Here is an 18672-nt window from a genome sequence, read left to right as displayed (position 1 = left end):
ATTCCTGTAGACCCGCGAAATTTTTAAAAGAAACATTGTATTAAGACAACTTAATCTACATCGGTTTATCCTCGGGTTTATCTTCAATCAAGGAAGTTACTCTTACAACACATCCCATTCGTTTCCGGACACCCTGTACATGTTTTCCCAAGAACGGTATTTTGAAACTTTAAACTGTTTTTAATGTTTTCGTTGCCATTTAACTCAATCTCCGGACGCGAGTTCTTTGCCCTGTCCAGACATGTGAAGTGTGAAGTGATTCATACAATTCCCAGATCAGTCACGACGGTCTAGGTAGGTAGACCAACATCCTGGGTGCCGAAACGTCCCCAAATACTGCGCAAAAAGATACGTGAATCGATAACGAAGGAACAGTTAGGAGATCCGGACGAAAAACGAAAGTGAAATAGTATAGCGGGAACGCGAAGAAAGAGCCATCGCGTCGCCAGTTAATAATAGTCGATTTCGGCAGTTGGCCCGTAGCAACAGGCAACAGGCCATTCCATTCAACGGTAACTCTAGTATACACCACGGCTGGCAAAAATAGACGGCTATCCGGGTGACGCAACTGGCTAACCATGTGCTCCACAACTAGCCTACAGTCATGGGTGTAGGCAACGGTAAGTGGGAGGGGGCACCAAAATTGTTGGTATATACAGGGTGTCCCACTAAGGTCGGCGAGGTACGATATTAGAGAAAGTATAGGCCCAAGAGTTCGGGAAAATTTCAATTAATAAACCGACCAAGAGAAATAGCTGAAATCGAAAAATTTTTGGCAAAAAAATTCATAAAACGGCATTCTTTTGAAATAACGCCATCTACCGATTTCCATATTGAGGTAAATGACATTACGCATTCACCATGAGATAAAGCTTGAAAAGACCTTTCCAACGAAGTATAACACTGTGGGCTTTTGATGAGCCAATCCTTAAAAAAATGCATTCTTCTGATCAGACATTAGGGGCTTCCCCCACCCTTTCTGTCTAGAGATAGAACAAAATGTCAATAACAAAAGTTATGCGCAATGAATCCATATCCATATTTGTACTATTTAAGGAGGTATACTGAGTTTACCCAATTGCACAGATGTACTTGAAATTTATATAGCGTATTGCTCAGTGCTCCCTCCGTCATATTTTTTTGAAATTTTGTTTGAATCTAGATTTTGAGATATTGTTGTTGAAAGTTGTTCATTTTAACATTGGTTTATGTGGCGAAGATGAACGGTGCGGCTCTTTTTTGCCCATAACTGAGAAAAAAATGTAGAAATTGTGAACAAAACTTTTCCATATATAGTACACAGTATTATCTTATGTTTGATGTAAAACTAATGTAAGTTTTGAACATAGTAAAGCTATATTAATTAGAAACAGAAACCAATAATGGCATTTCTGTCCGAGTTGAGGATTAATGTGGCAACGTCGCAATCAGCTGACAGCAAGGAGGGAATATATTTGAGACTCGATAAAAACGAAATTGATTTCAAACATATACATTTTTCCAAAATCCCATGTATATTGTTATCAACAATAAATTATCCACAACAGACGATTTTTTGTAATGTTTTTAAAAAACTAGATTAATTAAAAAAGACTAGGAAGCTGTGACATATTTATTGGAATAAAAAATACAGTTGATAAATCCTTTTAATATATTTAATGGTTTATAAAAACATCGTAATCATTACCCAGCAATATTTAGGGTTACATAAAGTTTTCTTTACTTGATTAATATAATTAGTAATACTTGAGATAAAAGCATTTGCACGGAATAACAAAAGAACATAAATATTTCTCAGCAAATTTTATATCTAAAAAATTTGTTATAGTTGCAAAACTTTTGTGGCATTACTAAAATAGAGCTGAAAAACACGAACAGTGAGTAATAATGTAATTTCTATCACAGAACCTTCAAAATTGCATCCAACATTTTCTTGGACTTGGACGAGAGATGGGCGCGAGTGTCATTTCATTTCCTTAGAACTAAATTAAAATAATTCTCATTGTTTTACCAGTTCACATGATTTACGGATTTTAAATAAAGGATACAAATCTTCGCGAGGATAATACGATATATTTGCTATATATAATAATTATATTGTACATAGTTTACACACAATACATTTTTAAACGCGTACGCATCTTTACCCGAATTTGAAGCGCAATATCTCCGATGTCCGAGGTCTGTAGGTTCGCAGTGTGTACAACTGCTAGTCAATTATTAGCGCTATTGGCACATCTACATAGTGTTTATGCGATCATTAAATATAATTTAAAACTACTTAAGTTGGCAGCGGGTTTTAGTCCCATAAGAAAAGCATAGGACCCCCTCCTACAATCCTCACTTCCCTCGGACCCCGATATACCTCCTTAATACACCTGAATAGGAAACATTTCTGAGAAAAATTCAACTGTATGTTTTGGTATGTAGATTGCGCCCCTAGCGGGCGATCTACGAACTTAAAAACTATTTCCAGTGATTTCTCTTGATCGATTTAGTAATTAAAAATTTTTTCCCGAAGTTCTAGGGCTTATACTTTCTCTAATATCGTACCTCGCCGACCTTAGTGGGACACCCCTATATAAAATCCTTCTCTTATGGATGCAGGTGATTATGATGTTATACGACGGTAAAAAAAAAGCAAATGCTGTGCAACTAAATAAGTGTGTTTATATTAGTATTACTGGTGAAAATACATTTTTTGTTATATTTGGTTCTGCCAATATCACACGTTATTCATTTATAAGACACCAACTCTTATGAAGCACGTCGTATTTATGCTTACCGGTATTCAGACAGACATTTATTTAAACAGTCTATGTTTAACAGTGTTTGTAGAAAAATATATATTTTATTTCAATTTCTATAAATAACTTTTACTGCACCGCTTTGACCCCGCCGGAAGAATGCATCGTACGCCCATGGAAGTAAATTATCCGTTTGATTGGACCAATTAACATGTGACTTCACTAGGAAACAGTCGCTTTTTCAAGGAAAATCTGATTTAACGTCTCGAGGAGAAACAAATGATCCGCGTTAATATTCACGACAAAAAGAACCAACAATTTATGAAATTCCATCCGATTTCAGTCGTTTGCGGTTCAGTGTCGCTTGGTCAATCGCGAACGGATTTTTTAGGTATTTTAAATGTCCGGAAAGGATGAACTTGTGCAACCGGAGCGATTGGTTCACGGCTTGCTCGATTTTTGACACGAACTGGGCTATTGTTATGTAAAACAAACGGCGGTTTGTGAATTCGGCATGAAAGAATGCGGACATCCACCACGCTGCAGAATAAGGTATTTTATCATATTTTGAAACATCAAAAGCAAACAAACGTCGGCTGGTATTTCCGCGCGACGTTGCCAAATCGGGCCGTATCTAACTGCCTTTGCGGATTTTATACGGGTCGGAAATACATTTCATAAAACGCAATCGATTACGAGTTCCTGCTAAAATCGCGGACGTTACATATTTTATTGCAGAGGGACGACAGTCAAGAAGGCCACCGTATGAATTTACCGCCCATACGATCGACAGAAACACACTGTAAAGCCGCCGATGCGTAACCGATACGACAGCAATAATCGACTATTAATCAACTGATTTATTACTTCCAATTTAATTACTTATAGAGTGCCGTGAATGCACGACCAGCTGCGGCAATCGTAGGGGCAAGTCGAGTAGGCCGTACGCGACCAGCAGACAATCGATATGTAAAGGCGTCCGTAGACGATCGCGCACTCCTTCGCGCGCCAGTGGAATGGAATATGTAGTAGTTACGATCTCAATTGGAACCGCATAAAAACATTTAACTCGTAATAAATTCTACGGAATCCATAGACGTCCAGAAAAATTTAGCCTTGTCTCGTCTAGATATACTATATTCCGAGTTATATTACCATACGATTGTCACGTTTTTTATGTTTAAAATTGCATTGTAATAAAGCATGTCAATTTTCGTTAATTTTGTATTTTTCCGTTTCCTCTTTGTATCGTGATCAGCCCTTCTTTAATTGCGAGATAAATTGTCGTTTTTGGATATCTTAGTTAATTCGTTAATCCGTTTCCTAACCTTTTTATCACATTGTTCACTATTTTCAATTGTTAAACATTCATATATTTAATATAATACGTTGACTTTGTACGTGTAAATCTTTGCTTTTAAACTCCGAGTTTGTTTCAATGCTTTCGACAAAAACCGGTTCCACTATTTGGGGACTCTCCCCGAGTTATTTCGTTATCCTTCGTTTCAAAGAGTCTCCAGAGAGCCACGCTAAATTACTAGATAATTACATATAACATTTATTTTAATAACTATTACCCGTTAATGGTTACGATATGAACAAATAATAATATCAACTAATAAATAATAATAGGTATTATACCAACAACTTACCCCGCTAAGCAATGCTCTGCACTGCACTGGCAAAGCTAAGGGAACCCGTGTACCATACAAAAAAATTATTTACGACCTAGTGGACCATTACTGGTTTGCTTTGATGACCAGCGCGCCGCCGTCAGTTCTACATCAGGCGGACTATTCGAGTATAAATTACGAGACACATCATGGTCAAAGCATTGGAAGAAATTTCAGGAGAAGTGCATACGGTCCCGTGCTTTAAGATTTACAGGTTCCAATTGACATCGTAACAACTTGACCAAACGGAATCGCAAGCACGGTTCAACTAAGAATAGTTTAGTAATAAACGGAGCCATTTCCTTTGTTAAAAAGTTGTACGAAAGTTTTTGAAAGCAAAAGCAAAATAGATATCAATGTATTAGAACTAGATTAGTACAAAAACGTTAAATTCAACTTTGTATCTATTAAATCATATACGAGTATAGCTGGATCCTGATACAAATACGTACTAGAAGATATGATATTCCTGTGAACTAAAAATCGGTTCGTTTTATGAATGACGTCACGTGGAGAGTGACTTAAGTGGTTGGTTGATAAAGTTTACGCCAATAATTGATGGTTATGTATCTTAAATTATGAAAATAATTACATACAAAAATTTGCTAGATATGACTGTTTTATTAATAATTTGTTGCCTCCATTTTTTTTATTTAGTAACTGGAGCCAATTACGAATATAGTTCGATGATTTAAAATACCTTGAACAAATTCAAACAATTTTGATGTTAAATATAAACGTCCCCAAAACTTCAATCTAGATTTTTTAAACGTTTTCATTATTTGGAATATGGAAAACATTTACTATTTACTACATTTATTACACGATTTGCTTTGGCTGCCTGTAGAACCAAAAATAGAACAATGTATATCGACGTCATTATTAACAGACAATAATGCTATGTCACCATAGCAATCAAAAGTTTTTTATATACACAAGTAATAGAAATATGAAATTTATACCACTTTACGACACGAGATTACCTTAGCGAAGTTCAGAAAATACGAAATTACCGATTGGCCACCACAGTCTTCCGAATTAAATCCTTCCGACGTTTTTTAAAAAATATATTTAAAATGCGAGGTGTATGGTACTAAATTGAAAATTAATGATTTACGTGAACGTATTACAGCTGCTTCCAATAATTCATGAAACCAGCTCGATGCAGAATTTCGAACAGTTGTAACATCACGTAATACTAATATTTTCTCTAATAAATATTTATTGATTGATTACATTTGATAAAAGCAATAACGGAATTTGTAAAAATAAAATAACTAAGATAAAACTTGCAAATAACAAATAATAAAAATGCTTTTTGTTATTTGTACTTTTATAAACTGTTAGGTTTTACATTCGACCAAATACCAGAGACGTATATAACTAAACATTTTTAAACAATGTTTTTATTTATTTTTAACCTATGCTGTTTATACGGATCCACTGTACAAGTATTTCCGATCTCAATTGAAGAACCAAGAGGTTGGAAGTATGTACCACGCAGCAACTCGGCATTGAAATATTTAAAAAACTTGTTCCCATATTTATTTAGCCATACCCATGTACAGGTCTGGTCGAACTAAACGTGGAGGTGGTAGAAATGTATATGCCTAGTAGAAGAATGCGCGCGCGGACAAACGACGTACACAGATAGTCGAACTGGGCGACTGGGCCATAAATCTCGGCTGTTGACAAGTGGTTGACAAATTGCCCAGCAGTGCAGTGCAGCAATGCGGAATTTGGTGCGATTCACGTAATTTTAATTTATTATAGGCACCTTCTATTAATCATTCATATTACAATTGCGAAAGGGAGAAATAAGAGGAATATTTTCTTTACTAATATTGTTACAACGTAGCATTTTGCAGACCTTTTGAAACGGAACAAAACGAAATTTACCATCAATATAATAAAATTGTTTGAGGACATAAATAATTAAAATATGTTGTTGGTCAAATGAACATATAATAAAAATTTTCTACACATTATATATAAATTATTATAATTTTTTACATTTAGCAGAAAACTTATGAAATTCATTAAATTTTACTGCTAGGCGTATACATGTTGAACAGACTTCAAAAAGACTATAAATGCTCTGTATAATTTAGTTGTTGTGCTACTTAATGCCGAAACCAAGACAAAACTCTACAGGGGGTTGAAAATAACTTCACGCAGTAGTATTTGAAATATCTCTTTGACATCCAATATATCGAGGGTATTGCGGCCCAGGTTTTCCTCGACAAGGTGTAAGATGTGTATTTTTTACATTTAGCAGAAAATTTTTTTAGGCACGCCTATGAAACTCATTAAATTTTATTGCTAGGCGATTTTATACATGTTCAACTAACTTCGGAAAGACTATACAGGGTAATTCACAAGCTACGAAAAAATGGTTATGAATAAAGATTTAAAAAATTTTCTTGCAATGTCAAAGTGTATAAAAAAGTATCATTGATATTACATGTCATATATTCATCCCGTTGAGTAGGTGTAGGTAATAAATAAATAAATAATAAATATAATTGTTTTGACAGTTTCCACAATATTTTGGTTTATTTTCCGAGTTTCCACAATGGATAAAGTCTAGATTGACATGGAACCAGTGCATGTTTCTCTTCCGCTATTAAATTTATTAAACAGACTTTTAAATATTTCATTATAAACAAAATAATATTTTTTATGATCCGCAAGATCAATTTGATCCCAATGTAGTTTTTCCTAAGGGGAATTTTGAAAGATCCAATAAACAAAGATCTGATAATTTATTGACATGAGGGAGAAAGTATTGAACGAAGTTAATACTATCAATGAGGTGGGTACCAAGGCATTTAAAAAAAGAACATACACAAAAATAATAATAATAATAATAATAATAATAATAATAATAATAATAATAATAATAATAAATAAATAAATAAATGTCTTTATTCACATTATTATTTGTACAAAAGAAAGAAAATTGACTAAATAGTGGCGGCGTTCGATTCCTCGCTCTTCTTCTTCTTGATTATGTGCGGGATCAGTAAATTGATCAAGATATTGTGTAAAAGTTCAGAACACGTATATGTCATTATGATCAGAGAAAAAGAGAGGAATCGAACAAACACAAATATAGTGTTCCATTAAAAAAAAAAACGATCATATTTCTGTTTTACTTTCGTTACAACCTAGGTACGATCCTGACTCTCACGGATTATAAAACAAACTATACTCGACGGCCGAAAATATAGATAGTGATTCATACATAATATAGAAACACTATTACCGTAAAGTGTATTATTTTATTATACAATTATTAAAAATTGTCCAAAGAGAAAACGGTCAATACATTAAGTATGTAGTGGATGAGATGGCCAAAGATCGACGAGTTCGTGTACTCCGTTTACCGCCATACCACTGTGAATTAAACCCAATTGAATTGGTTTGGGCACAAATAAAGAATGAAATCGCACGAAAAAACACCACCTTTAAAATAAACGACGCGAAATTATTATTACAGGATGCTATTAATCACGTCATTGCTGAAACATGGTGTAAGTGTATTGGACATGCACAGAAAGAGGAACAACGTATGTGGGATCTTGATACAACGGTAGAAGTGTTCATAGAACCAGTCATTATTCATTTGGGCGAAGATGATTCTAGTGATAGTGATAGCAACAGTGATATGTGAAATATATAATGTGAATAATGTGATATGTAAGTATTTAAATATATTAATAGTGAAGTGATTATGTGGCAGTGAAGTGAAAGTGTGACAGTGATAATATTCGTGAGATAATTATTATAAAATATGTAAGTACCTACTTAAATAAATATATTAATAGTAAACATTACAATATTTTGCGGCGGCGTAAGCCGGGTGGTGGTGGGTTATCGATGCCCAAGAGGGCATCGTTTTATAGAAAACACTTAAAATTTAAAAACAAAATGTTACTAAAATATTTTTGAAGTTTTCTCGATAAAACTTCTAAAAATAATAGATGTTATGTTTTATTATATTTTTTCCATATTTTCTACATCTTGTTGCCTTTTACGTATACACGCCTATGGATTTTCAATCCCCGCACGCCTCATCCTCCTTACTAGTCCAAGAGCTAGCGATGAATCACTATATTTTCGGCCGTCGAGTATAGCTGTTCATTACAAACGTCCGTTATTGTACATATTAACGCACAGTCCGAATAGTGATGACGGAACTATAATCGCATATCTCCGTAGTTAGAGATAACCCCCCGAACGAGAAGACGGGTATGAATGGCATATTCGCGCGATTAGAAAGATACAATGTTGTTAAATTGTGTAACAACTAATAATAAACGCTTTTTCCATGTTTTATTATAAATAAGCACTATTTTATCGCTGCTGTTGGTGCGCTTTATGGAAACGTCGATAACGGTTTTCATTCACTAATCAAATTTTACGCCTCGCTTCCATAATCGGTCAGCAGATTGGTTCCTTTCTACTATCAGCTCAAGCAGATACATGCGGCGAGATAACCAGTAATTACTCGTTAAGGTTTCGCTGACAACCGCAAAAATTTTGGACTATGGAAGTGTATGCATCTATTAGCCGATTCTCAAAACATCGAAGTATCTCCATAACTAACTTCTGCGTTCTAGAGACTTGTAATAAAATAAAAGTAAATTTACTTTACATATGCTTGACATTGTTCAAATTTAATGTAGCGACTGACATTACGGACTGCCAGTTCCTTCAATTTTAAGAAAACGCCGTGATAAATCGACCAACTCGCTTCTATTCAACAGCGTAAATTAATATAACGACCACGGTTCATTTACTGTCCTTGCGTCAACTATCACTTAATTAGAACTAGATAGATTGTCCCTCTTATTAAATTAGAACTTCGATTCGTCCCAGCTACGAACCAATCGCTGCCTTGCGGACGAATCCTCATTTTGGACTCTTCAGAACTTAATTTGTGACCGAATCCTCTTACTGATCAACATTACATCCTACAAGAAGTTTTAAAATACCTGTAAAAACGTAAAGTCAATAATGTTGGCATTCATTTTATTTGGCATCAAAGAAGCGGCGTCTTTCAATTTTCTAGAGCAAGAAAACACAAATAATTAGTGAGAATTTCTTTGAAAGTACTAATTATTTGGGTATTGACCGCGAGGATAAGTATAACACGCCAGAAACGAACTAGAAATACAGCCGCTTTACGATTTACTTGTCCTTAATATTTTCTAATTTCGCTCCGCGATAAGACATAAAATTCCTGCCGTATCGGCAGCTTTAGTTGTTAAAACCCACTTGCACACAACGATGTAGAAATTAGAAGAGCAGGCCGGAAAACATGAAGTATACGAGGCTAGTTCAAAAATACGCAAGACATTTTACTCAGGAGCGGGACAACAACAAAATTAGTCGATATTTCAACTGGGAATGTGCCGTATGCAAATTTCTAATCGCTGAAGACTGGCTAGTTTTTATAATCCACTGATTAGGTACTATTACTATGCAGATCGCGTTATCACTAAATATTTAAACAACGAAAGCATTAAGTTTACGAGATTATGCATACAGTTCATCGAGAATTAACATCCAAAAGTGTCGAAATTGCACACAAATCGCGGTGGCCCTGGGATAATGCAAAAAAAGCTTACAACACAAAAAAATTCGACACATTCCTGAATTTAATAAAAATAATTAATTGTTGATGTAACTGAATATCTAAGTGGGGGCGCGTATCTAATTTTGAATTAGTATTTTGCATATTTGACAATAAAGGAACGGTATCTCTTAATTTAAAAAAAGCAATTTTTTTGAACAGCTAGCTAGATTAGAACTCCATTGAGCATTGTTTTTCGAGTCAATCTATTTCCCAAAAGTGCATTTTGTGCAAATAACGGATGGCAATGACACCAAGTTGAGTTATCTCTATTTGTGACAAAAATATTGGTGTTCTTGATTCACACTAATCCAGTTCGAATGATATGATCTTAATTTAAAAAAAATATTCCTACTGTGGGTACACATGTTCGCAAGTGACCCATTTTTAAGCACAACGTCAAGAACGCCGCCGGACGCACCACGGGGTTCCGGAAGCCGACCCCTGCAGAGTGGCGCCAGGACCAGGGACTTCTGCCACCGACTACCAAGCTACCTGTGACCGACTTCAACCACAAGGCACTCTCCCCATCAACACGTCTTTTCAATAAAATTATTTATTATTACCGTTGAGAGAGCGTTTTATTCTTGCTGTACAGCGAAGGCAACCCTCAAGCGGTGACCCCGACGTGATCTTTTCAGCGAAAGTACGCGATTTTGTGCAATTAGAGTCCACTTGAGGGTTGCCTTGGCTGTACAGCAAGAATAAAACGCTCTCTCAACGGTAATAATTTTATTGAAAACTAGTGTATAGAAAACTTGTGTATGAAAAGACGTGTTGACGGGGTGAGTGTTCGTTGGAGAGTGCCTTGTGGTTGTTGAAGTCGGTCGTAGGTAGCTTGGTAGTCGGTGGCAGAAGTCCTTGGTCCTGGCGCCACTCTGCAGGGGTCGGCTTCCGGGAACCCCGTGGTGCGTCCGGCGGCGTTCTCGACGTTGTGCTTAAAAATGGGTCACTTGCGAACATGTGTACCCACACTACATTATACAGTTTTTACAATTTTAATAATAAAGAAAGCAATTTATTTTAAATAGCCAGCTAGATCGCCAAATTTGAACCTTATTGAGCCTTGCCTAGTTGTTTCTCGAGTCAATCTATTTCCTAAATAGCACGTTTTGCGCGAATAACGGATGCCAACGACTCTAGCTTGATTTATCTCTTTATTTGCGACAAAAATATTGAAGTTCTTGACTCACGCTGACCCAGTTCGAATGACTGGTTAAAAAATGAAGTCCTAAAAAAAATAGAAATGCAACATCGCCGGGCGACAGTCCAAGTGCCGGCTATTTTTGTGGCCTTCGGAACTGGAAGGCACACGAAAATAGAATCTATTTTTAAAGACATATTTTTTTATTTCAACAGACAAAGCCGGCTTGGTTACGCTAATAGAGAATCATGACTGGTATATTTTAAAATCTAGCAGGTGAACGAGTTCATAGTTGTCCGGAAAAATACGGTTAATACTCTTTACGGGCAATAACTCAATGTAGGTATATAAAAAAGCATACAAAGAGGATAACCTTACAGTTTAATATTATTTTGAGGAATTTTTAACTACTCTTATATTTTATTTATAAATCGATGATGGCTGCTTTTTTTATGCACGACTGGCGGATTGAAATTAAACTTTTATTATTAAAACATCCTGTATATATGTCTGTATAGTAATTAAATTAGGTTTTTATTTACACACCGTCACAGAAGTGGGGCAAATATTTGTGCCGAATTCTACATTCGACGCAAAACGCAGCCGGCTTTCAAAAATACACAAAAATCCGCTAGAAACTACAGACTGTTGCCTGCTGAGCAGTTTTTTTGGAACAAAACTTGAAAAAGGAACATTCAAAATCGAATCAAAAATGAAAAAAGCCAATCTACATTTAGGGAAACTGGTTTAAAACTGGTAATTTTGATCACATCAATAAACAGGAACCTTGACGGAAAATTTACATAATGTATTAAGTGAGAAAAAACAAATAAACCATATATGAGGCAATAGTTTGTCGTTCACGTATGCGGGGCCCGTGGAAAAGTACCGGTACAAACAAGAGTTGTTTTTTTAGACCATCGAGATATGTCGCGTATTTATAGGTATTTTATCGGTTTTTCGTGTCCTTCGCGTTAAGATTTATCGAATACAATTTTGGACCGATAAGATGTAGAAGCTGAAAATATATATTCTTTTCTACTACTACTATTACTACCGCTACCGATGTAGTAACTGATCATGATAACATCTAAAAGAAACATAAATAAAGGTTAAATAACGGTAAAGCTTGTTAAAAGCTACTGTGTTTTGTTTATTTCAATAACTACATACGAAATTATTCTGTGAATTTTGGAAAATTATACTATTTTTAAAAACCCAAACCGTTCTGCACAAAGATTATCTGGCGCCTATATGCTGCTACTTTATCAATGGTGCTTACTTTACTAGGTTTTATTAAAAAAATATATATTTTCTTTGTTTTCAACCGTTCTCAATAAATCTTACCTATCTAAATTACCGATCACTAAAAGTCGAGTATCGTGGTTTTACATCGACTGAAATTGCTGCTATTTCGAGAGTACCTCAGGGTTCAGTTCTTGGCCCGCTATTATGCAATACGTTCATCAATGATATCTGTGAGACTAATGTTCTCTGATACGCAGAATACTTTTAGCTGTTTATTTCTGTTACATATGTTGATGACTGTATTGCACTTCAAAAATGTTTTATTATGACGAAAAAAAATCATGTTGGTTTGGGGTATAATTAAGTACTGAAATTGTGACATGTTGCGCTGAATTTAAAGATTATTGTGTAATTTTTGATGGGGAATCAACATATGTTAGTTACTACATTTGGAATAAGTTCAGAGGAATTTCTTAAATACCTCTCTTCTAGACTTGACAATATACAGGGTGTACCCCTGTGTACATCCTGTATACGTCTAAAAATTTATAAGCGGGAAGTTGAGATTTTGTTAATGGAACATTGCTTCTATTCTGTACACGAATATTTATCTGGTATATGGACTTAGTTTTATATTTTCTACTTTATGTACATCTTATTTGTATTTTATTGTCATTTTCTTCTGTATGTATGTTATATTTTTATATGTAAGCCTTTAGGTACATTCATATTTGTAATTTGCCATTTTTACCACCTATTTTGACGTGTCCTATGTCATTGCAATGATCTTATGGACAATAAAATTATTATTATTACGTCTTATTAGGGGATCTATAATTATAATTGCCAGTTAAGGTAGTGTATTTATAAATAAACTTCAAATATTGTTGTTATGACAGCTGTTGAAAGACTCCTAACCTCAAAAAATAAATCACTTGTTTTCAATGTACCAATCGGTTCTTTGATCTCGACCGTCTTGGTCAAAAATATACAACAGAAAGCGTTCACCTGCCAGGATTACACGATATAATGCCATGTCACTCAGTGAAATTTAAATAAGTTTTTCGGTGGCGTCACGTTTTGTCCGACAAACCGCTGTTTTTACGTCGCGTATCGGACATACGAATGCACGTTGCTCACGTGAAGGACTGTACGTCAGCAATTACGCTAAGTGGATGATGAGGTTACGTCAGCAGGTAGCCTTAGTCAATGTTAGAATTTTAACCCCTAATCCTGTCTTTATTTTTAGAACGAGCGGTGATAATCGACGGCTCGTTATTTTATGCGATCTCTTTAAAAGAACATTACAAATATACAGTTCGCTATTTAAATTCGAACATTTGTTTATGAAGGTACGAAATCACATTAATTGGAAGCAAATTCATATGTAATCCGTACTCACTGAATTCGTCTACACCCTGTAGACGGAAGTGTTAGGAACACCCTGTACACGGAAGTGGATTCAAGTCCCTCTAATAATCGCTTATCGAATATTTCACTCTTTAAGAACGCAACAAAATATATCTAGTCCCCTAAGTGTCTTTACCAACCCCTTGACACGAAGAGAAGATGTTATTGATTTGGGTTTCATGCCGCCCCATTCAACCCCTGGCGTATCTTTCGCAGGCTTTACAAAGGACGATCAGAGAAACGACTGGAACATGAATTGAAATTCTAGAACAGCAATAGCGGAACAATTTAACAAAAAATTTAGATGTAAATACATACTTTTCTGAATTTCTTGAATTCTTTGATGTTATGAACGGAATTTACTTTTAAATGTATTACAGCAAAAACAAAATATGTTGTATTTTACATACCTTTCAAAAAAGTTTTGTATTCAACGTAAAATGTATCAAATATCTGTTATCTTTGCTAGGCAAGTGGATGATATCAGCACCTCGATAAGAGAAAAGTATATGTTATTCCTTCTACATTTTTGCTTGTAACACAGGAAGATAAGAACAGTGAGGTTATAGGTTGAGCGTCTTTGATACAAACAAAAAAATAAATATGATTAAATTAGTAATACCAGTTCTGATCTCACATTAACCTGTTGCAACTGCAATGTAGGTCGTGTAGGAGGTACAAGCTTGCTCATCGGACTGCAGATTCGTTAAATAAAAAAAATTAAACTATGAATTAAATAACAAAGCTGTTACACGTGCGGTAAACAATTAATTTGAACAGCAGTTTACGCGAGCTTATCTCCAAAGGCATTTAAATATGTATCCATGATATGCAGTTATTTTTGTATGTATGCAATTTATTCATAAATATTTCGTTTACAGATTCACCTACATTTGTGAAATATCTAGAATAACCATTTCGATGGAAGAGGACGTCACCTTAGGTTTGCATTTTTTATGTGCCAAAATAACTATTTTCAAATTAAATGAGTCACGAATCATGACATATGCATACACGTTTTCAATACGTGACCAACATTATTCAAATGACCCCCGCGCAATAGCAATTATTGTGGATTGGAGAAAAATTGCAATGGTTTTGCGTTTCAGGTTTCAGGTGGGTAATCCCAGATTAGACAGACCAGGTGAGATGCTGTTTAAAAAAAATATCACGTACTAGAGATTGATTAAAAGAAACGTCGCCTTATTTCAAAAACGCTAAGTTCTTAATGTAACAACCGTTCGAAAAATCAAAGAGACTCGTCACATAATAAATAAAGACAAATGCTAAATTTAGCGACAGAAGTAAAGTTGACGTTGCAAACCAAACAAGCGAACCCGTCGGTTCAAGGCCGCCTTTGCCAAATTCAGAAGGAATTAACGCAATCTGCAAAATATTCACGCGTTTTTTTTTTATTTCAAGTCGGACAACAAATCAAGCCCTGTCCGGTTCTCAACAAGTTACGGCGCGGCTTTTTTAATAAAGCGAATCGAGCAGTTTTTACTTCGGATTCCATGTTGCCTTACCCAGAGACCCATTTGTTTCTGTATCCCTTTCACTCGCAGCCAAACAGGTTCTGAGTTGGCGAGGCTTTAAAGGCAAATGCTAAAGTTTACCGTTTTTGCTGCGAGCAACGCGCTTTTTCTCCCACAGTTTTTACGCGAACAATGAAATTCCAACATGAACATACACGCTATTTGCGCACGGCCACCCTTTACTTTACTGAAAAATAAATACCCGTTAATTAATTCCAGTGCCTTCGGTTGTATAATCCCAAAATCAAGATGGCTCGGCTCGAGACGATTTTTTGTTTTGCGCAACCAAATGCAATGCTGCATCAAGTGGACTTTCTCCAATTTACTTTAGTTACTTAAGGCTGATAATCACCGGCAACTGCAATCTCCTAGATCTAGATCCAAAAAAGGCGTTCGAAAACTAGTGTGTCATGATGTTGCGTTTCTTCCCAACTGTAATCTTTTGTTTTACCGTCGAAATTTGACGAAGTGTCAGCGTCGCGCTAAATATAAACTGTTGATCGCCATTAGTGCAACAATTAAATCACAGCCTACTAGTCGCGCACGCCTTAGCAACAGAGCGTGTTTGTCGGTCGTAAAAAAAAAATTATCCGACCGTGGTTAGGTCAGTTTTTATCTCGTGGTAGATACAAAAATCGGCCTGAAATAACTCCAGATAATAGTTCATTTACTTATCTCAAGGTTCTCGGAGCTATCTAGGTAAATATGCTTGGAAGTGAAAGGAATTTGGAAGTCTCCCACTGGTTTGTTCAGCTGCAAATGGGTTTTAGCGTCGTTATCCTCGAATTTTTATCACTGTCGACATATGTTGAATATTTTTGTTATTTATTGTGTACATCAACCGTATCCAAATACGATAAAAATATGAAAATAAGCCCCGCAGTTGTTAGAAGTTCTATTCTGGTGCCCCGATTTATTTTTTCTGTAATTGTAAGATATAGTTGCAGAGAGAGTCGGAATATTTTCGAAATTCCACATTATTGAATATTGGTATCGCAGGATATTTTGACAAATTTGTTTGCAGAGTCAAATTTTTTTGTAATTGCTACGGATGCCTTATAAGTTTGTCAAGAAAGCTGAATATATGTTGATGTTACTCGCAGGAGTTTGTTGAAAAAACATGGAAAGTATTTTGGAAATCTGACATTCGAAGGATCTGAATAACGACTTAGGTATTTCACGAATTTGTATTGCGACATTATCACGAATTTGTTAATTGGAATTTTGAATGGTTTAATTTTAAAACCGAATAATGGGTTGCACAATAAAAAAGTAATTGAATTCCTAATAAATTTATTTACCTCCGCCATAAATCTATTAAAGTTTTAAAGCAGATAACGAACACCGAGGTAAATGTACCGATACCGGACGTTTTTACGAGACTATATTCAAATGTAATTGTTGCCCGAAGTCCCTAGAACTGCGTGGAACGTTTCCGAAACGTTATAAAATGAAATGACGATTCAGATAAGCTGCTACACCCACATAGTTACGCTCGAGATACCGAAATTTCGGCTTGGAAATCACTGGGGATGGAACCAACCCGAATTTCGCGACGACATGGCAAAATATAGGTCACGTAGACACAGGCGTGATTTAGGGCAAGTTAAAGCGTCACAGGTCGTGATTTTTTCCCGTGAACTTCGAACCGTGTTCGAGGGGGTTGGCACAATAATCACTGGCACATTGTATCGATTCATAGTTTCTCCTTGGCATATTTTCGCAGTCCCATCAACGAAAATACATCCCGCCCAAGCATACGCATGTGTGGAGCGGCCGGCTCCATACGGAAAGCAAGAAGTTTTTACCAACCTGTAGAATATGCGATTCGGCGTCGCCCTCCAGGTCGGACACCTGGACGCCGTCCCCGTCGAAGTCCGTGTGGTCGGAGGGGCCGCTGAAGTCGGACACCACGCTGCTGCCGCAACTGTTGCCGGAATCTTCCATGTTCACCTCGACATGCCTGTACGTCGTACCCATAATCACTGAACTGACCTTCTCGGGGTGGATGGGCGACCGATTCGACACTTCCCTTGTGGCGAGCACTGCACTAGCGAACCGCGGGTGAAGAGAGTGTGTGTGTGATTCTGTATTCGGTGTCGATCGATACCAAACCGCACTATCCTCTGGTTCACGCCGCACTGAGAGGCAGCGCAGGCCGCGGAATCCGGCTGCGAGTCGCGGGACCGCGGCGGCGGATGCGCGTGCGCGCGCGCCTCACCACCGCTTTCTGGAAATGGAAAACTCCAGCAAGGCGCGATTTTCGAGGCGGCTGTGATTTTCTGCACGTATGAGCCACAGAAAATCGCCGAACTTTCCAGCGGAGTCTGGACGACGATGACAAAATTCCGAAACATCCGAAAAAAATTCCTATTAAAAGGGCGCTCCTTCAACACTACCAGAATACCTATATCTGCAAATAATAGCCATAAATGAAATGTTGATTTTACAAAAATTCTGTGTTTTTATGAACAATACCAACCCAGGCATTTATTAAGAACATGCGGTCATTGTATAAACAAATAAAAAAGATAAGACACGAAATAATACAAAATAATAAAGCGAAATAAAATCCATGCAGCTGCTAGCTTAAAAAAAATTAAAACATCGGCTAAAAAAATGTATGAAGAGTCAAATAATGGGTCCAAATAAACAGAGCGTGTTCTACAAGAAATTCCCTGACGATGCCGCCGAGATTGACGCTCCAATTGTATTGCCTGAGGGGATACCAATATTACAAACATAAAAAAAATCTAAACCATCCAGGAATATCTTAAATTTTTGCAAGCACAAGGTCGTTACGAAAAAAAGATTATACTATATATAACTCGTCGTCTTTGAGGATTTCGGAGAAATAAAATATGATTTATGCACTTATTTTTCAAGGGAAACGTATGTGTTTTTGTATTTAAAAAAAAATGTGAGAAATGTTTATATTTTTTTAAGAATAAGTAGTAACCTATTTTTAGCCTGCATACATAATATACGTACTAGCCCACTTAAAACAATATTTTTCTTCATTTGAAGAAATCAGATTTTTTAATCAAAAATTACTTTTTCGTAAAAAGAAAAATTAAAGTTTTTCCTACAAATTGAATTAAGTAATCTTATTTTCACCTGCATTTTCTTCAGTACAAAAAAAAAATATATTTTTTGTACAATATTTAAAAGTCTAAACAAAAATTATAATTATACAGGATGTCATTTAAGTACCTGGCCAAACTTCAAGGGATGATTTTTTGAGTGATTCTAAGACGAAAAGTTTATATACAGG

The 18672-nt window shown here is 35.9% G+C and overlaps 1 protein-coding gene across 1 annotated transcript in view; it reads right to left on the bottom strand.

Annotated features, from left to right (window-relative positions):
* Positions 1–17528, bottom strand: part of LOC108911427 (putative nucleotidyltransferase FAM46C) — a 74750-nt gene extending 57222 nt beyond the window's left edge. The window contains exon 1 of the mRNA XM_018716364.2: positions 17211–17528. Coding sequence (XP_018571880.1) covers positions 17211–17378 — 168 coding nt within the window. The 5' untranslated portion in view covers positions 17379–17528. The remainder of the gene's footprint in view (positions 1–17210) is intronic.
* Between the last annotated feature and the right edge of the window lie 1144 nt (positions 17529–18672).

Source organism: Anoplophora glabripennis, unplaced genomic scaffold, assembly GCF_000390285.2.
Source record: "Anoplophora glabripennis isolate ALB-LARVAE unplaced genomic scaffold, Agla_2.0 scaffold473, whole genome shotgun sequence".
Classification (NCBI taxonomy): Eukaryota; Metazoa; Arthropoda; class Insecta; order Coleoptera; family Cerambycidae; genus Anoplophora; species Anoplophora glabripennis.
Note: the sequence above shows the minus strand (reverse complement) of the source record. Positions and strands in the feature narration are given on the sequence as shown.